The sequence below is a fragment of the Sycon ciliatum genome, chromosome 12, assembly GCF_964019385.1.
Source record: "Sycon ciliatum chromosome 12, ocSycCili1.1, whole genome shotgun sequence".
Lineage (NCBI taxonomy): Eukaryota > Metazoa > Porifera > Calcarea > Leucosolenida > Sycettidae > Sycon > Sycon ciliatum.
The window spans coordinates 24,066,741-24,091,713 of record NC_088654.1 but is presented as its reverse complement, the minus strand read 5'-3'; the positions used below and the strand labels follow the sequence as shown (position 1 = coordinate 24,091,713).

Genomic DNA, 24,973 nt, shown 5'->3' with positions numbered 1-24,973 from the left:
ATGTCGATCCCTTTCTCACTAAAAAAAACTCGGCGGCAGAACTCGCGACTTCTCATCGCAGGACTCAGCGTGCGAACGAACTGTCTGAAGCCTTCGGCTTACGAGGCCAGCACTGCTCGCAACACACTCGCTCGGAAAGAAGCAATAACAACGACAGTGAACGGCAACCAAAGTGAAACGCAAGTCCCCAGCCGGTCTCCGTCTTCCTCAGTTCTGCTACTTCTTGTCAGTCACCAGGTCACCTGGTCACTGCAACTCTCTCCTTGCTGTGCTCCGCGCCGCGTAGGCGTGCACAGCTCGAGTCACGCGAGCTCATTTAGAAAAGCGATCCTGTCAGCTTTTCTATTATTAGGGAGGTTCTGCTCTACGTTTTGGGAACGCGACGCAAAGAATCACGCGAACTTTCTTCGCGTTCCCGTAACGTAAAGAAATGCTGTTCTGCTCTACGTTTCACGTAGAGAAGTCACGTGGAATGTGTACTGGGAATTTCCCCTTCCATATTTGGCAGTTTTCTGCATGCAGTTGATCGATACCCAGCAAATCCGTACGCATTTTCTCTGCGTGTGCCACAACGTAGAGAACCCCATCTCCGCGTAGAAATCTGGAGCCAAAACACGCGAAGCCGTAGACTCTAACCCAGACACCTGCTCTCTACGTGATTTCTCTACGTTTCACGTATAGCAGAACCTCCCTAATGTGTTCACATGGCAAGAAAAACGACACCGCTATGCTACGTAAGTTTCTACGTAAGGTGCTCGGTATTTCACTTAGGCTACGTAAGTCTCTACGTAAGGTGCTCGGTATTAGATCTACCAACGGGTGGTAGCCGCGTGCTGTGCACGTGTACGGCAGCCATTGTGCATGTGTTGCATGCAGTGCACACGGGTGTTTGCAGTGCATGAACTCTGGCCAGTCGTCCCCGTACGCAAAATGCGTACGCATTTGGATCTACCGTACATTTCCTCGTGTTTTGGGCGAATCTGAGCGGTACGACGCTGTCGAATTGGGCCTGAATTTGCCCTGAACCAGCCGCTATCGAAGTAAAATTAGGTGTTTTGAAGGCCACACGGGAACACTTCGTTCCTGCGTCGTTTGTTTGAAAATCGGAGTGTTTTTGAGCTCGTAGTTCGTCTTCGTTGTGGAATGGCCGTGCGTACATTCTCCTTGGAATTACCAAAGTCACACCCCCGTTTATTACATAATCATTACTAGGAGTTTTGCCGGCAGCCACGATAGTTTTTATCCCTGCTTCCATACGTCCTTTCATTGAACAGCCAAACGAAACTTTGTGGCGCGCCTTAGTTTTTTGTGGCGCGAGGGTCTCAAGTTTGTCACTTCGAGTTGTACACAACGATCACATCAACACCTCAAAGGACCAAAAAAACCAAGTGAGCAAGTATTTCAACCATGCGATTTTGCCTGGCCTACTCTGAAGATGGAGACTTCTACTCGGTAGCACATACTCGTATCAATAAGCTGGGAGGGAGAGCGTGGCGAGTAAAATGTTGGGATGAAAAGAGCCACATTCTCTCTCGGAAAAGGTCGTCGTTCCTACACTGGCTACACACTTGCTCTTCCCAGCTCTGCAGAAGGCAAGATTTTGCATGCACGTGCGAGATTCGCATCCGCCACGCACATAGGCAGAGTCGAAATTTTTGTACTCTCGGATTTGCCGCCATCTTGACGAGTGGCCACTGCGAAACACCCGTGTGCAGTGCAGTCCGTGTTCGGATGTGCATGCGCGAGGAACTTCCTCCTTTGGAACTGCTTGTTGTATGAGCTGTTTCGGATATTTCGTCTCCTGGCCTGGCTCATTTCTGGCTTATTTCGTTTCTGCGCTACTGAGACCTCCTTTCGCGGAATATTACTCAATGACAGGTGAGTTGACCAGTTCCCTTTGATTCATTTGCTTGTGTTGACTCTTTCATTTACGAAAAGTGTGCTCATTTTGGGCGGAATGCAATAAATAATGGAACAGCTGACAGGATCTCTTTTCTAAATTCACTTTTAGCTTTTCCGCTGCCGAGGCCTCCTTTTACGGAATACTCGATGACAGGTGATCCCTGAGTTGAAACCGGTCACCTTCGATTCATTTGCTTATGGTCACCCTTTCATTTACGGAAACGTTTGCTGATTTTATTCGGATTTAGATCCATTTTTATCTCTTTGTCCTTGTCTACAGTGTGCGAAGAACGCGAGTTCACCTTCTTGACGGTAAGGCTTATGTTAGATGTGTTGTCGAAATACTCATATTCATTGGTACGTTACAAGTAAGGCACTGGTTAATGGCATACTATCGTTGGCAGTTCCCAATCTGGAGGGAAAGGTTCAAGGACCCATTGACCGAGTTTGCAAAATAAATTCGCATATCAGGGAAAATCTCCATTGTGGAGAGGTTCAGTAAACTTGTTTGCTTCATACGAAACAAGTCAAAGGGTGCAGTCTCGTCTCCTCAAGATCTCGTACTTGTATGATTGGAGTCTGGGCTGTTTGATTTATTATTTTGTGAGTTCCGCCGAGATTGCACTGCCCCAAATAAAGTTTCCGCCAAACCAAGAATTACGATCTGCAAACTGTTTGTAGTACCTGCAAGAATCTGCTTTACATGTATCGTACTTTCTCTGTTGCTGTTTCAGTTGCCGTCATGTTGCTAAAGAAAGGTTCAGTAGAGAGGTTCTGCAAAACGAAAATTCGAACGAAGTTTCGCGACAGTCCTTGCGAAAGTGTGTACAAATTTTTGCACGAACTTTGCGTTCTGCACATTTTCGTAGTTTGCGCGGGCCAAGTGCCCGTACGCCATGACCCGATATTACGAAAGTGTGTACGACTGCAAGTTTCGCGTCCAAAGTTGCGAAAGCTCCCGCGAAGTTTCGCACTTCATGACGTGGAACGAAAGTTTGTACGCATTTTCGTTTTGCAGAACCTCTCTTGTGACTCATTTGTTTCATACGAGACGAGTCAATGAGTTGGTGTGGCTTAGAATCTTTCGCTGTAGAAGAAATCTATTCGTATGTCTATTGGAGAAATAATTGTATTCACTGGTTATAAAATAGGTTAAGACAAACTCACAGAATAAATACCATCGGTCCCTTGGTGTTCGTCCTAACGAGGTTCGACTGGATATCATTCATACTCACCAAAAGATGTGTAAGATTTTATTATTATGGAGTGCCTTGTTTATTTCTCAGTACCTCCAACCATAGCCTTGCCCCTTTTATCCTCAGGATCAGTGTAGTTGTTGGAACGAGGTGTCCGACTCGACAATGTATTTGTTTACATTTTAATACATGTTTATTGTTCCTCCTTTGCTGTGTTGTTTTAGAAAATCGTGGACTAACAGTTTGCAGTCATTGAACTACCTCCAAAAGTTGTATCGGCATGAACAGGGTTACGATTTCAGTGCAATATGATGCAGGATGACCTTATCACGATAACCCATGATTATAAACCATTATAAACACAGAATGAACGAAAACATCTGCGACACGCACCTGGTTACATTTCTCAAATATATCTGAAATATCTGAAAAGCAAGACAATTTTATGACAGAGTCATGAAATTCTGCTACAGCAACATGCACAGAATGACCTCCGTATAAAATATCACCACGGTCCACCACTACTCACATGTTTCCCCGCAGAAGAACATGCTAGTGCCATCAATGCGTATAATACGGTATTGATATGATGTGAAGGCCATCATTTACATATTGATATAGGGCATTCCATTGATTGGTGACAGAAAAAACAAAAGAAATTATAGCAATAAAAACTGCTTTATGGCTGTTTTCTAAAAAAGGTTATTGTGTTCTAGTCCATGGACCCCGTCTAAAAAGTAAGAAATTAACGAAATGTGATAGCTGAAAATTAAAATTTCACACAAAACCTCACAATAATCACACACAGAATTAAAAGCTACATGTAGAAGACCTTTTCCCCTCGTGATCCTCTTTCCTATGCATGCATGTTGCCAATTGTTGGTGCAGTACAAGTTAAAGTTGAAAGCAGCATTTCAAGTGTTGTGATTATTGTGAGGTTTTGTGTGAAATTTTAATTTTCAGCTATCACATTTCGTTAATTTCTTACTTTTTAGACGGGGTCCATGGACTAGAACACAATAACCTTTTTTAGAAAACAGCCATAAGGCCAAACTAAAGAAGGTGTGTGGTTCGACTCACCCGACCGACCGTACAATTTCAGCCCGACCGTAACTTTTTTTCGGCGGGCTGTCGTGTGACTGACGTACGTGGACTGAACACGTCCACGTCTACGTGCTGTGCGGCGTGAGTCTGCGGACGCAGGCGGCTCCTTTTGGACTTGACTTGTACTTAGTTGTAGTTGTACTGCAGTGCAGTGCAGTGAGTGGTACGACTGCTGCCTTGTGCTGGTAGTAGAGTCTACTCGATACGCGTATACAGTGTATTTACATGTACTAAAAAATATATTAAAAAAAAAAATCCGCCCGCCCGCCCGTAAAAAAAATGTCCATGTTAGTCGAACCACACACCTTCTTTAGTTTGGCCTAAAGCAGTTTTTATTGCTATAATTTCTATGGTGATCAGATTTCAAGATGTCCTCCCACGTAATCGAGTTTTGGCATCCCAACCGTGAGCCCTGAAGTTGTCGCCTGCTGGCGTGGTGACCTGCAGGTGATTTGGGCACCCAGGAGCACGTGACCGCTTGTTCAACCATGTTCGATTGGGAATAAAGGAGGAACGCTGCATCGCAGCCTTTTCGGACCAAAACCAGTCGACTCAGCGTCCAAAAGACTACAACCAAGAGTAGATAAGGCCATGGTAAAAAATAAAGTTGATTCTCAGGTCATGAGCCTGTGAAAATCGGTGCGAGCGAGCGATTTTTTATTTTAATTCCCACAATTTTTTTATTTCCAAAGATAGGGTCACACATGTGTACGTCACAGATTCATAATTAATTTATAATTATTTTATTATTCAGGCCAGGGAGTAGAAAAATACCGGTATTTTACTACTCCCGGATTCATGCCTTTCGCATTGACCGTTTTCATGCACGCATATGCATGCATAGAAATAAAAAAAATCGTCGGTGCGCCACCAAAAATCGATGCGCGCGTACTTGAGAATCAAAGATATTAATTTTTTTACCATGGCCTAAACAAGAGTGTGCAACTCGCGGATGGGTTGGCCCACGGCGGAATTTTTTGTTGACGTAATCTTTTCGACGACGCACGCGCTGCGAGCCTTTTGGAGAGTTTTCCCTCGTGCACTTGGCTGGGCTTTACACTACAAGGTCGGTGCCCAGCACGTGCTCTCACACTGCTCTGCGGCAAAATCCGCGTTTCTCTGAAAAAAGGTGACGTAAACAAAAAATTCCGCCTTGGGCGCGGGGTATCTGCAGATTGTGCAGGAGAGATCCGGAGTTGCACACTCTTGTTTATCTACTCTTGCTACAACATATGGGCCAATCGCGGTCATCCGTGCTTTTATAAGAACGACATAGCACTTTTAGTGAGATTTTGCATACAAATCCCCATCTAGTTGGGCGCAGTCACCCAGTTTCGGTGGAAGTGCGCGAGTTCGATTGGGATTCAAGTAAGAAGGGAGCGTCGCAGCTTCCTAGCTAGATCCTCGGACCAAGACCATTCGACTCAGCACCCAGAAGACTACAACTGGTGAAAATTTGATTTTAGGGTATACTTCCCCTTTAATTAAGAATCCCTGGTATGGACTTTCATGTATCTCGCATGCACCCTGAGCCAGCACCATCGTAGAAATCCCGTCTACGTATTCGGTTAGCCGCACCACTAATGCACGCTATTTATGGACCAGCGAGTCATAAAACCCGCCGTATTTTACGACTCCCTGGTATGGAATTTCATGTAGCTCGCATGCACCCTAAACCAGCACCATCGTAGAAATCACGGCTACGCATCCGGTAGCCGCACCACTAATGCACACTATGCATGGACCAGCGGGTCGGTCGTAAATGCCGCGGTATTTTACGACTCCCTGGTATGGGCTTTCTTGTACGTGAACATACCCGGCAGAGTCAGGGCCCACAAGCAAGTGGTCTCTGTCTGTCTGTCTGTCTGTCTGTCTGTCTCTCTCTCTCTCTCTCTCTCTCTCTCTCTCTCTCTCTCTCTCTCTCTCTCTCTCTCTCTCTCTCTCTCTCTCTCTCTCTCTCTCTCTCTCTCTCTCTCTCTCTCTCTCTCTCTCTCTCTCTCTCTCTCTCTCTCCTTCCTCACTATATCACAATACACGCACCTTTGACAAAGCTCCGGACTGGAATGAGGCTATGAAAGATAGTACAAATAATGCCGACATATATAATTATATGTACTACCAGGGTGGGTTACTGCAATGAACTAAGAGAAAACAATAAAATCTTGGGCTGGCCACCACAGCTCAGGATATGGCGCTATCTTTGGGAGCAAACAGTCCAGGTATGGAACGGGGAAATGTAAATTTCTCAACTTGTTTGGATTTTACCGGTAAACGTTTTCAAGGCTCAAGTTATTAAACGTCCAAATAAATATTGTGCTAGTTGTTACTGTGAGTACTGTTGCAGTGGAACACGGAGAGAATGCGAAACTACTTCTGACAATCCAGTTTAACTATCGAGACCGGTAAGAGTTCCTGCTGAGAAGATGTTGCAAGGCATCCGTATACCGACCGTACGGCATTAACATGGATTGTCGCTAATCACATTTCACCGTAGTGCATGAGGTGCACACGTTGACAGCATGCAAGAATGCAGAGGCGCACTTTGAGTGCACACAGTCCAGGCATGGAACGGACAATCGTAAATTTCACAACTCCGTTTGAATGTTACTGGGACAAACAAATCCCTCCGGCAAACCGTAAGGTAGATCTGTAAGAGTCCTTGCTCAGGAGACGTTGGTAGGCATCCGTACGGTGCTGCTGTTCACTGGCATGCATCACAAGTCCCTGGAGTGATGTGTGTGCGTTGACGGCATGCAAGAATGCAGAGACGGCGGAGTCGGATAGCGCCTCCAGCTCCTCCGAGCCTCCACCAAAATTGACTGCAAGATGCACTATCTCAGGCCATGCACTACGCAGATTTTCCGCCAAAACATCGATGCACGAAAGGTGCCCTGACTTGTACGTGTAGAGTTGCAAGGATGATAAATGTGTCGAGTGACGCAAGGCCTTGCAGATAGCATGAGAACCATGCCCACCGATGCCTATGCAGCGGAAAAGATTGAACCATTTGAGGCAACGACTATCGACAAGCGCCTCAGCCAGGAGCACCGCAGGGATGCGATCGCCATGGCCAGGCGTTGTAGCTGTTCCACTGTGTTCAGCATGCAACGGTTGTGCACTGGCTGGGTGTGAGGGCATACTGGTGTCAGTGAGATGACAATCCTGCAGACGGATTACCTCCAGATGCATGTGTGATGATTTCACAACTGCCAGGATCTGCTGCCAATGATAGGTACAGCGCAAAATGTGTAGATGTGTGATACTCTGACACTTCAGCAGTGATACTGGAAATGGCAAACGAGTACCAACATGCCTCCATTCACGAACCTCCAAATTCCTCACACTGGTGTAGTGCACATCGACGGCGACATCATAAGCACGGATAACGGCCGGATGGGCACAGCCAGATATAGTTACCCTCATGCACTGAAATGCGGCGACTAGGCTAGACATGGGTTGACGGTCATCGTCATGGTGACGGCAACGCTCGGCATAGCTGAGCACTGCTAGCACTAAGTTACCGGTTGAGTCAGGATTGATTTCCTTGTGGAATGGACTCTTCACTGGTGTTGGATTACCACCGCGCGTAGGAGTATGTAGAGACTGTGCAAGGACGTGTTTGCCCATGCATCGCAGAGCATCAACCAGTGTATCGTACGTTGCATCAGGGCAGCGCTCCACCCACGTCAGCAACGTCACTCTCAAGAACTGTTCACCGCTATCGGGTCTGCCGTACTTGCTACGGTTCTCCACGTAACGCACACTGCTTCTTCCGTTCAGGCTGTCGGATAGAAGCTCTTCTGCAAGACGGCGGCCCTCGTAGTCGTCCAAACCTGCACTCAGCGATTCCAGCATATCCAGTGGGAAGACATCACGTGCTGCCGCTGTTGCATCATGTTGGTCATCCCAATCCTTGTCCTCGTCGTTCACAGCCGCTCCTTGTCCATCAGAGGACTTTCGCCGCGTTAGAAGACCGTTGATCAAACAGTCAGCATTCTCCTTGTTTAACTGGGCTGTCAACAGCATCCAGAAAGTCCGCAAGTGCTCGCTTTCTGGGCCCAGCAACTCCACCAAATGGACAACGCGTGCCGGTGTTGTTGCCTTCTTCACAGCCACGTAGCGAGCCGCCAGCGATTCTTGTAACGTCAAATGGCTGAACATCCACAGTCTGCCGTCGTCGCGACCGCTATTGTCGGCTAGCACGAGAAGGCCGAGAGCTTTAGCTTCCCTGGTGATCGATCGCATCTGCAAATCAGCATTGGTGAAAATTAGTCGCTGTTTAACCAGCATGCTGAAAGCAAATTTCCCAAGATCTAGGATTAGGGCTTGGACGGCTGGAGAAATCTCATTCCAACTCTTGTACGACTCACCAGTATTGCGCTCGGCAACTTGGATGATCATCATGTCAAATATGTCCGACAGGCATTTTGGCAGCATGCCATTGCGGCAGTGGAACATCTTGCACGTCTGCATGGCTAGGAATGGCGTGGCCATCATACTAGCAAGGTGTTGATCTTCCCGTACTTCCTTCACCAGTAAGGATGCCTCGTCCACTGACCTCAGCACCTTGCCAATGTACTCTTCAACATCTTCTTGCCGAAAACCGACAAGTTCCACACGCCGGTCAAACTGCTTTCTGTCACTCAGGCTCAGTAGTTCTACACACGGCCGCGACGTCACCACCAGACGCAGTCCCTTCACACTTGACCCCTTAATGATTTCCTGTACAAAGCCACTGCAGTCACTAAAGAGGATCTCGTCAAGCCCATCGAGCACAATACATACTCGATGAGCTTGCCGGCGTACAAAGTCATCGATACTTTTGCGCTCCTCGCTCGTAAACTCTCCCCGCTCCTCAACACCAAGCAGAGCGCATATGTTCTTTGCCTTTCTCACCTCCTCGTTCCGTAGCTTCCGCGCTATCACCAGGTCAAACGATGTCCACATTTCATTCCGCGCCCATTTCAATGGCGCCGCTCTTGTAAACACGAACGTCTTGCCACAGCCCGCGCTGGCAACAGCCAATATGCGATACGTTCGACCACCGCTGGAGAACTCCAGCATCTGCTCATTGTCCAGATGGAAGAGACTTTCAATGGAGATGTTCTCCAAACTATCGGCTGCCTTTGTGAAAACGTGTTCTACGCGCCACATGTCCCCTGTTGAATCGAAACTCGCATCGGCGAACTCCTGCCGAAGCTCTGGCCTAGACAAAATGATCAGTTTTACCTGCACATCTGAAACGCTTGGTTCATTCATCCCTTCCTCCACCATGCCTTCTCCCATGTCCACGGTTGCGCCGACATACTCCTCAACTAACAGACTTTTCAGTCTGGACACTGCCTCGGGAACTGTGTTGCTTGCTTCGGCGATGCAAGCAGTGGTTTCGGAGCAAGTAGCCTCCGTGCAACCGTCCTCGCTAGCACTTCTCTCATCGCATCCAGTCTGGGAAAGAGCTGATGATATACCGTCAGCGTTCTCTTTGCATGCCATGACTCCAAAGCAAGAGACGAGCCAACCTTCGATTCGTTCATATGACAATCATTGACTTGTGCACAGACTCAGTAGATCTACTTTATTAGTATATTACTAACGCCGTAACGGTGATACGTGAAGAAAACTACTTCTTTACTCGATCTGTGCGCATGCATAATGCCCTGTCGATTTTTTCCGTTTTCGAAAGACATAATAATAATAATAATAATTCGCGGGATTCGCGTTGGCATCGCTTGAATGTTCAGAAACACACAAACTATTTTTTGTAGCCTTCCTACATTCATACTGATAAAGTGCCAGTGCATGCCGGCAGTGGTCATGGCGCGCGCACGTAACGACTACGTCGTTGCCACGAAGCCAGGATACCGGTAGTTCGCATAATTATGTAGTTGTTGTCATGGTTGATAATGATAGTGATGTGGTGATGATACTTCCACTGACAGTCTGTCCCATGGCCCAGTCCCCCCACACTAGCCATGCACAGTCTGTACCCGGGTACCCGTGCAGTTCCAGGCCAGTCAAATAATTATTAATTCCTACAATTTTGTTTGTAACCTAACCTAACCACTGCACTGGCGTGGGGATCGGCTATGTCGCTTTTCGATCATTTGAGTTCGTACATCTTGCCAGGCTTCCGACTTTGGCCCGTTTGGGGAATAGCAACGCTACAAGACAGAAGTGAGCAGATATCTCATTCAGGGAGGATCGCTTGCAGGTGACTGGGAATCCATCTGCTCTGAGGAGACCGTCACCAGTCAGTTATCGATCGACTGTCTGTCGTGCCTCGCAAGTCGATCGACACTCACACTGCAGACAGACATTGGTACATGATTGTACTCCAGTCTCGAGGTGCATGCCGTGATCTGGCAGTCAGCGTTTTGTTGCAGTTCTATCCTTGCAGCCTGACCAGTGTGTGAAGAAACCGTGCACCCGTGACGGTTTAGCCCCAGATTCCCTAGTGGTTAGTGGCAGCGAGTGGTGTTGCTGAGAACTAGCGTTACTTGTGTCCGCAAGCTGTACTGGTTACTCGGTACTGAAAACAGTCCGGCTGTCCAACTGCAAGTCATTGTGGCCAGCAGTACGAGCAGTCGAGCACGGAGCACTACTTACTGCTAGTATGGTATACAGTAGACTGATCAGTGGAATATCTATCAGTTAGGTGATCACTGGCGACGACGCTACCCTGAGCTGCTGGATGCTCGCTACAGTAGCAGAAACTGAGAGAAAACACTGTCTCTGCCTGTGTATACACTCATCTGATTACATGACTTGCTGGCTGTGAGTACATGGGATACAGTTGTACTGTGCGGGTAGACAGACGTACTGGTGACTAATCCACTGTTGAACTGATATTCGGCCAGGTGGCTGAAGCTGCCAATCCCGTCATCGCTCGGCGCCGGCCTCCGGCATCATCGCCGTGGACCAATCCCTTAGACTGTGCCGACGTGTGTGTGTGTGTGTGTGTGTGTGTGTGTGTGTGTGTGTGTGTGTGTGTGTGTGTGTGTGTCACTGTGTGTGTCACTGTGTGTGTGTGTGTGTGTGTGTGTGTGTGTGTGTGTGTGTGTGTGTGTGTCACTGTGTGTGTGTGTGTGTGTGTGTGTGTGTGTGTGTGTGTGTGTGTGTGTGTGTGTGTGTGTGTGTATCAACACTGCAAAGCGGTCTCTGACGACATGGCAGTAGCCAAAGTCTACTACGCAGGTGAGGGACGCACAGTAAATCCTGAAGCAAGGGGAACTGCATGCATACTTGGATAAGGTGACCGGGTGTCTGAAACACCCATGTATATATTCATGTCACATTCATTTGTCATTAGCAGTGGTTTGACGAGACAGGAAATGTTGAATAAATACTAATACTAGACACACCTGCACCATGCCTAGGCTATTTCCTGAGCTTATGACAATAATATTGTCGATACATAGGAGCATGCGCAGAGGTATCACTTGTAAGTACAATAATTACAGCTCTGCCCGCCAATACCACGCAGTCCTAACAACAGAGTTTGGAAAAACAGGGCCCCGTTGAGTTGTTCACCTGACCGTTTATGTGTGTGTGTGTGTGTTTGTTTGTGCGTTCGTGCGTGTACATACACTATGTGCCTGCAGACGCGAAGATGATACATCTAAATCTGAAATGCCGGATCAGCCGCATTCTGCCGTACCTCAATGCCACTTGTGGTTGCCGAGAAGAGAGTAAGTTCAACATGCTGATGTTACCAAGTACAGTCATGTACAAAGAAATACAACACGTGACCCAAAAGCAGCGCCGAAGGTTCATGCCACATCTGCAGCCCTCTGATGGGTTTTTGGATCAGGCATTATGACTTGATTGTACTCGAATTTCAGAAATTCTCGGTGCTCAATTTTTTCGGTATAAGGGCAAAAGGCCAGGTTAGGTGAACAGAAATTTTCGGTGCAGAGAAGCAGTTCCCTATTGTATTATGTGTGTTAGTGTTTGTGCGGTGTATTACAATTTTAGGTATGAAACAGCTGCACCGAATGTACCGAAAACAAAAGTACACCGAAAATTTGTGAAATTACAGAAATTGAAATTGAAATGTGCCGCTGCGTTAGACTCTTGGGTGGAAATTCCTTGTCCACGGAATGTAGATACTGGAGACAGCAAGAGTGCATGTCGTCTTTCTCTGTATCCCTATCTGTGTGAATGTCTGTCCTTCTCTCTTGTCTCCTCCTACCCGTTCCCCTTGTTTCTCTGTATTGTGTCTGTTCCCATCTCTGTCAGTGCACAAGACGAACTGTAACTTAAAGGTTTTGTGCAAACACGTCACTATATATAAATGTGTGAGAATAAGTATGTGAACGTGTGCATTCACTTACAAGTTACCACGGTGATGAGTTTTGCTCCCGTACTTCACATAGTATGTTTGATGGTGTAGCCGCTTACTGCTGTGCATGCTTGCACATACAGTTTCCTCTTCTTACTGTTCTGTGCAGTTGTGCTGGACCTGGTGGATACACAGGGAAAGATCATACACCTTCCTGATTACAGGCAAGACGAGGCATGCAAGTACCTACAGAACAACGCCAAGTACATTCTCTGCGCCATTCTCAGTAAGAACTGTAGCTTTTATACTCAGTGAATAAATCCCAACCGTAATCCGGGCAGGTTGGGACCGAGTACTGGCTGTAATTAGCAATTGCCCAAAACGCAGAACATACATACTTACTGAATGCACAAACGCAGAACACACATACTTACTGAATGCACATACGCAGAACACACATACTTACTGAATGCACAAACGCAGCCTGACACACATACTTACTGAATGCACGAACGCAGAAGAGAACAGAGACAACTGGCTAGGTCATTGTTGTAACGCTGCATTTCATGCACATAGCAAAAGCTAAGGCAATCCTCAGACAACTGATAACCTGTACATCATCTGGCTACAAATTTATACCCAGGTAGGAAGCAAAGCGTGCAAAGGTAACAACGTGTGCAAAGGTAGCGCGACATTACTGTGGCATTCAAGTTGGTGAGACACGCTGCGAATCCGGGTGTCAGTTTTTACACGGGAGGTGAAAAGAAGAGAGAGAAGGAGAGGTGACAGTCAAGTTACAGTGCAGTCAGGCAGGCCCTGGTGATGGCAGGCCCTGGTGATCTGGTGATGGCAGGCCCTGGTGATGGCAGGCCCTGGTGATGGCAGGCAGGTGCCTAAGTCACACCAGTGCCATAGCTGATTTTTTGTTTAGGAGCGTGGCTGGGTCAGCGCGTATGATCTTTACCTTTTCTGCTAAACACAGGCCGCACCTTGTTGTGATGTTGCTGTATGTCTTTGCCCTGTCCACGATGGTCTACCTAATGTCGTACTCCTCACCCTGGTCCTGAAGTGCCCATAGGTGAATTGAGGCTTGACAGCCGTGTTCGTGCGGTACTTTCGTACCTCGTAGTCGTAAGATGGTTGCCATAGCGCATTTTGAACGGTGTCTCGCAAAGCCCGAAGTAACGCCTCTCCCCTGGTGAGCTTCGAGTCGTGACCGCCACTTGGTAGACCACCCACTCTCGCAAACATCGGCCATCCAGAGGGCAAGAGGGTTTAGCCTGGCAGTTGCATTCCTCTGCCGGTTTCCGCACGTCGGCCGGGGCCAGCACTGTCTGGTTGTCCCCCTTGATTAGGCAGGACATATTGGCCATGCAAGAGTAGCTGACCTTGACCGTGTTTTTGTTGAAGATTTTACGAAGAGGTGACAATGCTGGGAAGTGTTTTCGGACTTGCTTCAGGAACCGCTTGCCGATACTGGTAGACACGGATTTGCTGAATGACGGGTTATACCAGGTTCTGTTTCTCTTCCTGTCTTGGCACTTCTTTGCCTGGCCGCCATTGTCGAATGTTAGTACGGCTGGGAATCCACTGATGCTTCCTTGTAGGCCGGTGGAGCGTTGTTGAAGACCTCTTGGTCGCTCGAAATACTTGACAATCGCTTGTTAATCAGCGCCGGTAATTTCGGTATGGTTGTCGGCGGGTGGTTCCACTCGGTGTTTATGTATCTCGGTGCGTCGTTCGGTTTTCCATACAGCTCGTAGCGGCCATATGCAAGGTTGAAGGTAACGTCAAGGAAGTTGACAGTTCCCTGGTTTGAACTGATCGCGATTCTCAAGCCGGAGTCTTCGAACAGCTTCGTGACAGCTTTGCGGATGGAGTCTGCCTCGTGTCCCGTCATGTTCTTGAATACTGCAAGGCCATCGTAGCGGTATAGGCCTAGGCTGGCGGTGCTGAACATATCTGCTAGACGCTTCAGCAGGAACGCTCCTACCAATTGGCACACTTCCGCGTTATCATGACTCCCCATTGTGACGTCAAATAAACCTTCTCTGTCCGTCTTGGCCCATACCTTGTCACCTGTGAATAATAAGGATTGTTTGGCATGCATAATCGTATCTATCCATCGATCTCAGACCAGCTCCTCAAAACGGCGCTCGAGTTTGCAACGCCATTCACCACCTTTCCCCAGCATGACGACGATACTATCTTGTTTTCATACGCATCTCGACAGGGGTGCCGGAAGGCAACTTTGGCTGGTCTGTGACGTATTGCTAAGGAGCTGCTGGTCCAAAGCGGAACGTTTTCTGGCATTGAAGGTGATGCTGTCAGGGCTAGACCGTCTAAGTGAAATATCGTACGAATTTTTTTTTGTTCCAATTCATGGACTGCCTTTGTCTAGCGTTCTCTGCATTAATTGTGTTTGTGTGTGTATGTATATGTGTGTGTATTTGTGTGTGTGTGTGTGTCTGTGTGTGCGTGCGTGTTTCAGAGGATGAAGACGGCAACAAGAAGTACAAAGTGCTGCTTACGGAGCCTCAGGAGTTGTTCCCCGGTTTTCTCTGTGAGTATGTGTGTGTGTTTGTATTATCCGGTTTCTAGCATGTATCCATGTAGACAAGGGGCCGACAACTGGAACATGCGGGTCTCGTCCCCGGGCTGTTCGTTTCAGTCGTGCTTTGGAGCAAGGTCAATGTATGCACACACGCATCACTCAGTATGTGTGCATACATTGCTGTCCCCTCTGTACAACGTAATAAGTCGCAGGTGCATCGCCGATCCTGTTTGTTGTGTTGGATAGCTTCTAGTGTGTGTGTGTGTGTGTGTGTGTGCACGTGTATGCATGTGCGTGCGTGTGCTCTTCCTCATATGCCGTGTGTGTGTGTGTGTGTGTGTGTGTGTGTGTGTGTGTGTGTGTGTGCACGTGTATGCATGTGCGTGCGTGCGTGTGCTCTTCCTCATATGCCGTGTGTGTGTGTGTGTGTGTGTGTGTGTGTGTGTGTGTGTGTGTGTGTGTGTGTGTGTGTGTGTGTGCGTGCCAGCTAGTTTGGTTGGTAGGTACACTTATGCCTGATTGTGTTGGGTCTGTTGCCAACAGGCTCGGCTGCTTGAAGGTGTAATGTTGTACCCACCACCTTTGTTGGTTCCAGGGTTCATATACTTTCTATTTGAAGTATACATACCTGTTAACCATGGACTTCTGGCCAGATTAACTCTTGTGTAATCAATGGTGCTATTGAAGCTTTTATCAGATCCACTCTGATTTAGCCACTCACACTAGTAGCAAGTATTACCTTCACTGGGGGCAGGGGTAACTGCAGTTGGATCCCGGGACGGATACCCTGATGCCGTCAATCCTTTTTCTGCACCTTGTCCTCACCCACTTACTGAGGTGTGGTGAGCTCATAAGTGGGATCATTTTCAAGTCCACCCAGAGTTTTGGGGATTTCAGGGGGTGTCGGCCGTTGGGCGGTTCAATAACCAATTGAGTCATCTTTCCAAGATTCCTTTTGAGTCTCTCTCCCCTCTCCCGGGGAGACTCACGTGACCAGTTTTGGCAGTGAGCAACAAGTACAGTACAGTGTGTGTGTGTGTGTGTGTGTGTGTGTGTAACTGTGTCTTTCCCAACACACACACACATGTTGTACAGTGGAAACGGATCGGCAGGCTAGCACCAGCAGCCACACCGAATCACAGGCCAGTGGTCGACGCAGCGCCTCACAAGCCAGTAGCACTACCAGCATGGGTGGTGCTGGATGGAGTAAGCTACGACGGCGATCAAAGACCATCACCGGTGCATCATCACCCGCACCGACGGCAAAGGTGAAAGGAAAGGCTAAAGCATCTGCAGCAGGAGGGAAGTGATTGCCAGCCAGACTCAGTGCAAGCATGTTATTGCTGACCAGTGCAAGCATGCATCCGTATTGACCTAGACCAGTGCAAGCATGCATCCGTATTGACCTAGACCAGTGCAAGCATGCGTCCGTTTTGACCTAGACCAGTGCAAGCATGCATCCGTATTGACCTAGACCGGTGCAAGCATGCATCCGTATTGACCTAGACCAGTGCAAGCATGCATCCGTATTGACCTAGACCAGTGCAAGCATGCGTCCGTATTGACCTAGACCAGTGCAAGCATGCATCCGTATTGACCTAGACCAGTGCAAGCATGCATCCGTATTGACCTAGACCAGTGCAAGCATGCATCCGTATTGACCTAGACCAGTGCAAGCATGCATCTGTATTGACCTAGACCAGTGCAAGCATGCATCCGTATTGACCTAGACCAGTGCACATACATGTATATGTTCGTATTGACGTGGACCAGTGCAGACATGCGTCCGTATTGACCTTGATCCGCAATGTCATGGAATTATTTGGAAAGGGTGCGACTAGCCGTGTCACTGTGCAGTAACCATGGTAACCCTTGGTATGCTCTGCACATGCCTCAACAAGCCATAATGCAGTTCTTGGAAGTCAACAAGCCACGCTGCTGTTCTTGGAAGTGAAAGCTCGATTTCACATCCCTGGCTACAAGTGTCTGTGTACTATTCGTCGGCCTGCGTGCTGTGTGAGCCAATGCAGCACGGCAAATCACGCTAACGGCTCCGTCTCTACTGAACAGCTATTGCAGCGACGTTTTGGTGTGTGTTCGCCTTGATTTGTATCTACTACGTACCATCATGCAATGTTGCTTTTGAACGTTTTGTGTGGAATCTGCAAAAGAGAGAGGTGCGTGTGCACAATGTCTAGCTTGTCAGACCTCGCTTATCCGGTCCTCTTTTATCCGGATCCCCCGCAATCCGGAAGAAAATCGTTGGCTACCGACTTACAGCATATGCCATGCATGCATGCAGTATGACATTGTGAGTTCGATAATCCGGTTCCCTCGCCTATCCGGATATTTTGTGGGAAACGGATGAGTGCGGTTATGCGAGATCTGACTGTAATCTTGTTTGTTTTAATTATAGCGTAGAATTCTAAACAACTCTCTTTGTAAGCAATACTCATGATACTGGCTCATATTCAAGTGCCGTAATCCACATAACGCTGCGTCGTAGCAGATTGATCAAAGCGTTACACAGTCAATTTACATGTATTATAGTGTCGGTTGAGCTCGCTGTGTGCGTTCAGGGTGGAGATGCCGGGGCATGCTTTGTGCCTGTTTGCTTGCACAACTGCATGCAGACTTCTGCTCGACTGCTATTTTAATAATAGGAACTGTAGTACTGGCACCATAACGGGGTCCCGCGCATAGAGTGGTTGATACATGTAGCGATATTCCCACTAAAATTGATCCGCAATGTCATGGAATTAAAATTACCCACACTAGCACAGGGCCTAGGGCTAGGGTGCCCGGTAGATCGAGGTCCGGATAAGAGAGATATGAATCATACAAGTGTACATGTACATCCTGCATTGTGTGATCCGTGCAATTCTCGTCTCTTGGTACAGTCGAAGGCGGAAAAGTCCAAGAACAGGAAGTTAGAAATCTGACCAGGTTTTACAAAATCAGGACAGGTATACCACGGCAAAATGCTAGGCTTTGCATTGCACCAAGTTAGTTGGTTAGAACCCAACCCAACCGGACTCCAGCCATAATTATGCCAAGAGGAGTACAGTAAAACCTGTGACTAACGACCACCCCTTGGCCCTTGGGGCCAGAGAAAGCGGTCTTTAGTGGCAGGTGGTCTTTAGTTAGAGGTTTGCACTGCACAACCACATAATTATGAATGTGAGATCGTCCGTGCCTGGCGAAGTGGTCTTTAGTACCAGGCTGGTCGCTAGTCACGGTGGTCCTTAGTTAGAGGTTTGCACCGCACAACCATTATATGAATGTGAGACCGTCCGTGCCTGGCGAAGTGGTCTGTAGTACCAGGCTGGCCGCTAGTCACGGTGGTCTTTAGTACCAGGCTGGTTGCTAGTCACGGTGGTCTTTACTTACAGGTTTTACTGTACACTGAAAATCTCACCCGCTCATGTGCATGACTGTGCTGGCTTTGAGGGCATATTATACCGGTAGCCTGGACAGATGTAACGCATACTGAGCACATCGTGATACACACAGGCCCACCAGCAGCAGGCAATGCGAGGAGTACGGTTACTCAAGTCGCAAGACACCACAGGATAAGACTCAGACGACTCCTCGTACATGTACATACTGGTACTTAGGAGCTACAGACGAGATAATGGCTGGCGGTGCAGCAAGGCAGCAGCAGCTGCTAGTGTATGAAGCTGGTTGAGAACGGAATGCAGAGGGATTGCAGGAGTGGACTGTCTATGGCCTGCTTTGTAACACAGGTATGATTTTTTTAAGTGATCCTGCTTGTTGTGAGCAGGGAGCAGTAGAAACCCGATGTACATGTACACGGCTACAGTACATCTTGATCCACTCCAGCCTTCACCAACATGCTCAACATCACCATAGACACACACGCCAACCATCCCCATCCTGTCCATCCAAATGCTGCCACCCACACATGCATCTCAAGCGCTCAACCCACCACCACCCCCACCACCATCACCACCCCCACCAGCACCAGCACCACCAGCACCAGCACCACCAGCACCAGCATCAGCAGCAGCAGCACCAGCACTGTCAGAGTACACAGTTGAGTTAACCAACAGTCAGCTTTGAAACATCCTTCTGTACTGGGTTCGCTCTGCACCGGTCTTCTCCTGCTCAAGTCTATCAAGCTCCGCAAGCTTCTTAGCCACGGAAGCCTGCAGGTCAGGGTCGAGCTCCTGCGCTCGTAAGTAGTCTGCGCGTGCCTCCGCCAGACGCCAGCACCCCTGCAACGCCGTGGCCCTGACAAACGTGGCCTTGACGTGCTCGCCGCTGATCTCCAGCGCTTTCGTGCAGCACTCGGCGGCCTGCGCAAACTCCCGCTGCTGCTTCAGGCACAGTGCGGTGTTGACCAGCAGGGGCACGCATACGCCGGACATCACGCTGCTCCAATGCTCCGAAGCGCGGACATCCAGCATGGTCACATCGTGGCAGTAGGACACGGCCAGCCGGTACTTCTCCAGCGCGCCGACGTAGTCCCCGGCCGAGAACAGGCGCTTGCCTTCGCCGCGCAGCGCCGGCAACAGCACCTCCTTCTCGTCCCGCGTCAGCGCCCAGCCCTCGCGCTCGTGCTTGTCCGGTGCCAGCGCCGAGACCAGCTCGAACTGGAAGCGGAGGCCGGCGGGTGCGGCGTTGAACTCGTCCAGGTCGGCGTGTCCCGTTGTGTTCATCATGCTCGCACAGCAGCCCGTGCTCGGTGCTGGCGGCACATCGGACTGGCCCAGGCGCTTGGCCGAGACGTTGCGCCACAGCGACGACACAAAGCTGTAGTTGATACAGTGCTGGACACGCGCGCACACACACGCACCCACCCACACACACGTGCGCGCGCACACACACACACACACGCACACACACACACACACACACACACACACACACACACACACACACACACACACACACTACTATTATCAATCAGCTACCCCTTGAGGTCACGCCGCCCTCCACTCAGAGAACTGAGTGCAAGGTGAGGGGCAGTGGCGCAAACAAAACAGGAAGTACAGCAAAATGAATTGAAAAAAGGAAATCAAAACAAGCTGCCATATTGATGGAAAGGGACTCACAAACAGAGGAAGGAAATATCACAAACCAGATGAACAGTCTGCTGTAGGTCCACTATAAGTATAACATGCAACGACTGAAAAAGGAACATGATGTTCTGTTCAACAATAACGTCTGTACGCGTACTGCTTCGGCCTTCATGCACCAGGAAAGCACAATCTTGAGCTGGAGGGTGGGCACCGAACGTCCCACAAGGGCTCCACAAGACGTACTTTCACGAAACGACGAGGAGTATGCGCAGCAAGCTAACATCACTACACCATCCACACACACACGCACGCACGCACGCACGCACGCACGCACGCACACACACACACACACACACACACACACACACACACGCAGAGCAAATACAGTGCTGTCGGGCGCACCCAGGGAAAGCCCCTTTAGCCCGATCAAGTCATTGGACACAGTCAAGTTACGTATTATTATTATTATTATTATTATGACGGATGAGCCAAAGGCAATGGTACCTAAATCAGGGGGTGGCTCCGGTCCAAACACAGAGCTAAGAGCTCAGACAGCAGTATAATTAGTGAGGTTTAGTCCCACGTAACGGATACGGGAACGTGGGTGATACACGTAAAGTTCCTGCAATGGACCCACGTTTGCAATGTTGTGTTTAGTCACACAGAACAAACAAAAGCAAGAAGCGAAAGGCCCAGACCAGGTCAAAGACGAAGCTTAGAAGCTCATCGAATATTTTGATTTCGTGCTTCGGAAACTTCTTCAGCTGAGCACCCTCACAGCTCACACAATGCGCTCCATTCTGATTTTCACCCACGTTCTGACGGAACGTGGGTGACCCTCCATACACACGGTATGTCGTGAATCATAAAACGTCTGCACGTGGGTCACTGAGTATCACGTGGTACACACATGTAAAGTACACACGGATTACGTGGGACTAAACCTCCCTACTATAACATGAGTACATCCAGCTGCTGTTTTACTACACACAGAAAACAATGATGCATGCACTGCAAACGAGGCAAGTGGTGAGCTCGTCCAACTTTACAAAGATGCATTTTGGAGAAAGATGTTTCAATTTGGCTGTTAACAAAACAAACAGCTGATGCTAACATAATACGGTGAGTGGAATGATAAAATGAAACATACAAAGTATGAAAAAATTCGACGAGGAGACAATAATTTTAATATGGCAATAAGTAGGACGAGCTGAAGCGACATGTGGACTACTTTATTAACAATGTAAGCGATGGAGACGATGCAAGAAACAATCTAAAGGGTAAATAAAATACATGTAAGAAGAAAAAGGGCAATGGAAAAAAAGATGATTTTGAATCATCTTTTTTTCCATTGCCCTTTTTCTTCTTACATGTATTTTATTTACCCTTTAGATTGTTTCTTGCATCGTCTCCATCGCTTACATTGTTAATAAAGTAGTCCACAAAGTATGACCGAGACATATTTTTTGTTATCAATGTTCATCAGTGATTATCTATGGAACGAGACATACGCAAACAATGTAAACTACATGTACTAGTCTAGTCAAGAGTACATAACCCGCCAAGAGTGTGCAGCTCCCACATACCCTGCTGTCCCGACAGAATTTCAAGTTGACGTCATTATTTACGACGCAATGCTCCTTGCACCAGTGATTTACAACATGTGTGCGGGTGTCAATGCATCACACGTTTTTCTCTGCAATAATTTGTACAGGATCAGATGGGCTTCGGCCCACCACACGTTCCGGATTCGTCTGATAATCCGTGTACCAGTGCGCATTGCATCATAAAAATGACGTCAACTTGAAATTCTGTCGGGACAGCACCCATAGTCGAGTTGCACACTCTTGGGGGGTTATGTACTCTTGGTCTAGTAGACAAAGTGTCTGGAGTCCTTGCTGCAAATAGTGCTCAATACCTGAACATGGGCAGAGAGTACTACACAAAGGGTCTCTGTTGTTCTGCCTTTGTGTACTAGTCTAGTATGCATGACATGTACATACTATACATCAGGGCCGTAGCAGGCGGTCCGGCAAGTTGCCAGACCAATATTCGGCCAAAAAAAAAAAAAAAAAAAAAAAAAAAAAAAAAAAGGAGCTCACACATTGGTGTGCTGTGCTTGGTGAAATTCTAGCCTGTTCGTTCTTCGGCGCTCCGTTCTTCGGCGCCCGTCAGTACTGTTTTCAGAGGGACACCACAAGGCCACACTAGCTGAAGCGACAGGCAATTCGACACCAGATGTGGAGCTTAGTGACAGCTTACACATGATCGCAGCCAATGCAACATGAGATCATGATCGCGGCTGGGACCTCCTGGCGTGCACGGCCACCTCAGAGGCAGACCAGCGAGGGCGCACAACACAACACGTGCATACGTTGACCCCGACCCCAAGGGCAACTGAAGCAGGTACATGTTGCCCGGAATCGTAGCACATGATGCTTCAAGTTACACATGCCCGTGTTGTCTCCCGCTAGGCTACAATTTCCTGCTTTACACACTAATATTTTCGGTATTCTCCAAAATCGGCGGTTCGGTGGAGGGAAATTTTCGGTAAAACCCGTTTTCCAGGTACCAGTAAGTGCACATGTACTAGTACTACATGTATACAGTTTTTTTCTCTTCTGTATACAGTATCGGTTGTACTGAAATTTCGGTGCGTTTTATTTTCGGTAAAAATTGTCGGCACCGAAGTGACCGAAAATAAAACACCACCGAAAATTTCTGTTTTTACAGTAGGTTATCTTGGGACAGTGCACTACTATACATGTACACTGACAATGACAAAAAGCTGAGATTGCAGACACTCAAACGTGACTAAGAAAGCGTACCTGCACGTTACAGTTGAAGGCTGAGACCTCGCCAACGCGCATGCTTTTCAGGCACAACTCCCAGACGGGCAGTTTGAACTCGCGTCCGATTAGGAGCTCAAACGGTCCACCGCCCATTGTCCGTGTGTCATCCAGCAGCTTGCACTCATCGCAGAAATGGGAAAGGTCTTTGCCGCCGTCACACAGACGACTGGCGCGGTAGTGAAACTGCACCTGTACACGTGAACACACACACACACACACATGTGACACACACACACACACACACACGCACGCACGCACGCACACGCGTACCAAAGTTATAGAGAATCGCTTACATAAATTATCGGCATAAAACATGGACAATCCACCGTCACCCTGCACACAGATACGCGCAGTCAAATCTTGAAATGTCTTCCTTTCCGTGGTGGTGACAGGTCACCTGAGCTACATGTACATCATAAAAGATCATAGCCCTCAGCTCCTACTGTATACAGATGTGAAGTTGTGAATTTTACCAACCTGGCGCTACAGTCCATTCAGAAAAGGATGATCAACTTGCTTTTGGCCATAAAATTGGGTCAACGGTTGACCTTTTCACACTTGTTTTTGCCACATGCAGTATGGAATGCTCCTTCAATTGTTTTCGGTGTCTATTTCTCAAAAAGGTAGACCATGATGAAGTTAATTTTCCGGCCAGGTTTTTGCGTGTTTCGGCCGGGCTTAGCACTGATATTATACAGGCATGTTGATCCAAAGCCCATTCCCAGCCTAATTCGGCCTAAATCGGATATTGAAAAAGTCCAGAGATCAATTTGTGAATGGATTGTAGTGAGTACACCTGAAGAGAAGGGGTTTTCATATCCAATGTCTGTGCAGCGTACACTGTATATTCCAGTCACGGACGGCTGTTATGTGCGGGCACCCTTCGGTCCCGAGGCACCCACGGCGCCCAGACAAGACTGCATTCTTGAATTTGAAGTTAGAGCATACAGTATGTAGTGCAAGCCAGCTGTAATGTTGGTACCTTGGTGTTCTTTTTCCACTGGGCAACTTCACCTCCTCCTCCGTGAATTACTGTCTTGACGACACCACTCACAGTATCATACGAATCATCCGACATGCTGCAGCTGAAATGACCGTCCGCTGATCCCCAAAAGGAACGATCAATAAGTCCAATTAAAATCGAATTACGATTACTGTATTGATATCAATACCAGAACAGCTACTGAGCTAGGGTGTCAGAGCTGGTGAAAATAATTATTGAACACTACTAGGCAGGTACGCAACACCCACCATAATGACTAGCTAGCCATGTCGTCTCGACTTGAGCTGTTGGTTCTTCAAGCCAAACCAACCATTCTAATTTCTACTCTTCTCTTGTAAATGAATGACTGCAATCTTCAACAATGCTTTTTTCAAATCACATCAATTTTTGGGAAAGTTTTTTGCCCTTCATCTTCGCGCGGGGGCATCGCCGCGAAGGCGAGGTTTGAACCATCTCAGACATACACGTACACATGAACCAGTGAACAATCATGCTGAACAGCGATGCTATCTACAGCTAGCACTGAACGTTTTTGTTTTGTAGTTCTGGAATATTGCAATGTTACTTTTTGTTTGCATCCAAGGTATCTATACTAGTATATCAGAAATCAGCCTGGTTTGGACTTTCGATCCCTTCTCATCTTTCTCTGCTTTTTTCCCCATTCCCTGCATGCACACAGGTCAACTGCAACAGCAGTGGTTCTTACTACTGTAATACGAAGAGTCCATAATTCCCCGGACTCTTGCTAATACTAAAGCCAGAGTTCCAATCTTGGTGTGTCGATTCGAACAGCAGCAAACTGGTTCCCGCTATAATCCCCCAAAAAACACTCATGAATGATATTTTACTTTCTAAAAGTTTTAATACAAGCCAGTGATTTTGTAGATACCTGTAGCGGTGCACCGGTGCGGGTGTTGAGCAGTGCAGTCAGCCAGGGTCCAAGCACCGGGCCCAGTGGAGCCCAGTGGTGATCAGAGAATCTCTACCTTTCAAAACCCCACCCAAGACGCGACGGCACCCGAAAAACTGCTGCTCC

The 24,973-nt window shown here is 48.0% G+C and overlaps 3 protein-coding genes across 3 annotated transcripts in view; 1 reads left to right on the top strand and 2 right to left on the bottom strand.

Moving 5' to 3' along the window:
* The window catches only part of LOC135828818 (uncharacterized), a 29,765-nt gene extending 19,979 nt beyond the window's left edge, over positions 1 to 9,786 (bottom strand). The window contains exon 1 of the mRNA XM_065341247.1: positions 9,722 to 9,786. Coding sequence (XP_065197319.1) covers positions 9,722 to 9,736 — 15 coding nt within the window. The 5' untranslated portion in view covers positions 9,737 to 9,786. The remainder of the gene's footprint in view (positions 1 to 9,721) is intronic.
* A 485-nt stretch (positions 9,787 to 10,271) lies between these two features.
* On the top strand, positions 10,272 to 17,575 carry LOC135828836 (uncharacterized). Its single transcript, XM_065341269.1, has 5 exons — positions 10,272 to 11,396; positions 11,804 to 11,890; positions 12,653 to 12,769; positions 14,975 to 15,046; positions 16,133 to 17,575. The coding sequence occupies exons 1-5, from the start codon at positions 11,369 to 11,371 to the stop codon at positions 16,345 to 16,347; spliced, it is 519 nt and encodes a 172-aa protein (XP_065197341.1). The 5' UTR covers positions 10,272 to 11,368; the 3' UTR covers positions 16,348 to 17,575.
* A 1,487-nt stretch (positions 17,576 to 19,062) lies between these two features.
* Positions 19,063 to 24,265, bottom strand: LOC135828828 (AH receptor-interacting protein-like). Its single transcript, XM_065341260.1, has 3 exons — positions 23,917 to 24,265; positions 22,911 to 23,123; positions 19,063 to 19,830 (listed from the first exon to the last, which is right to left on the bottom strand). Exons 1-3 carry the CDS (start codon positions 24,010 to 24,012, stop codon positions 19,111 to 19,113), a joined length of 1,029 nt encoding a protein of 342 aa, XP_065197332.1. The 5' UTR covers positions 24,013 to 24,265; the 3' UTR covers positions 19,063 to 19,110.
* Positions 24,266 to 24,973: the final 708 nt, after the last annotated feature.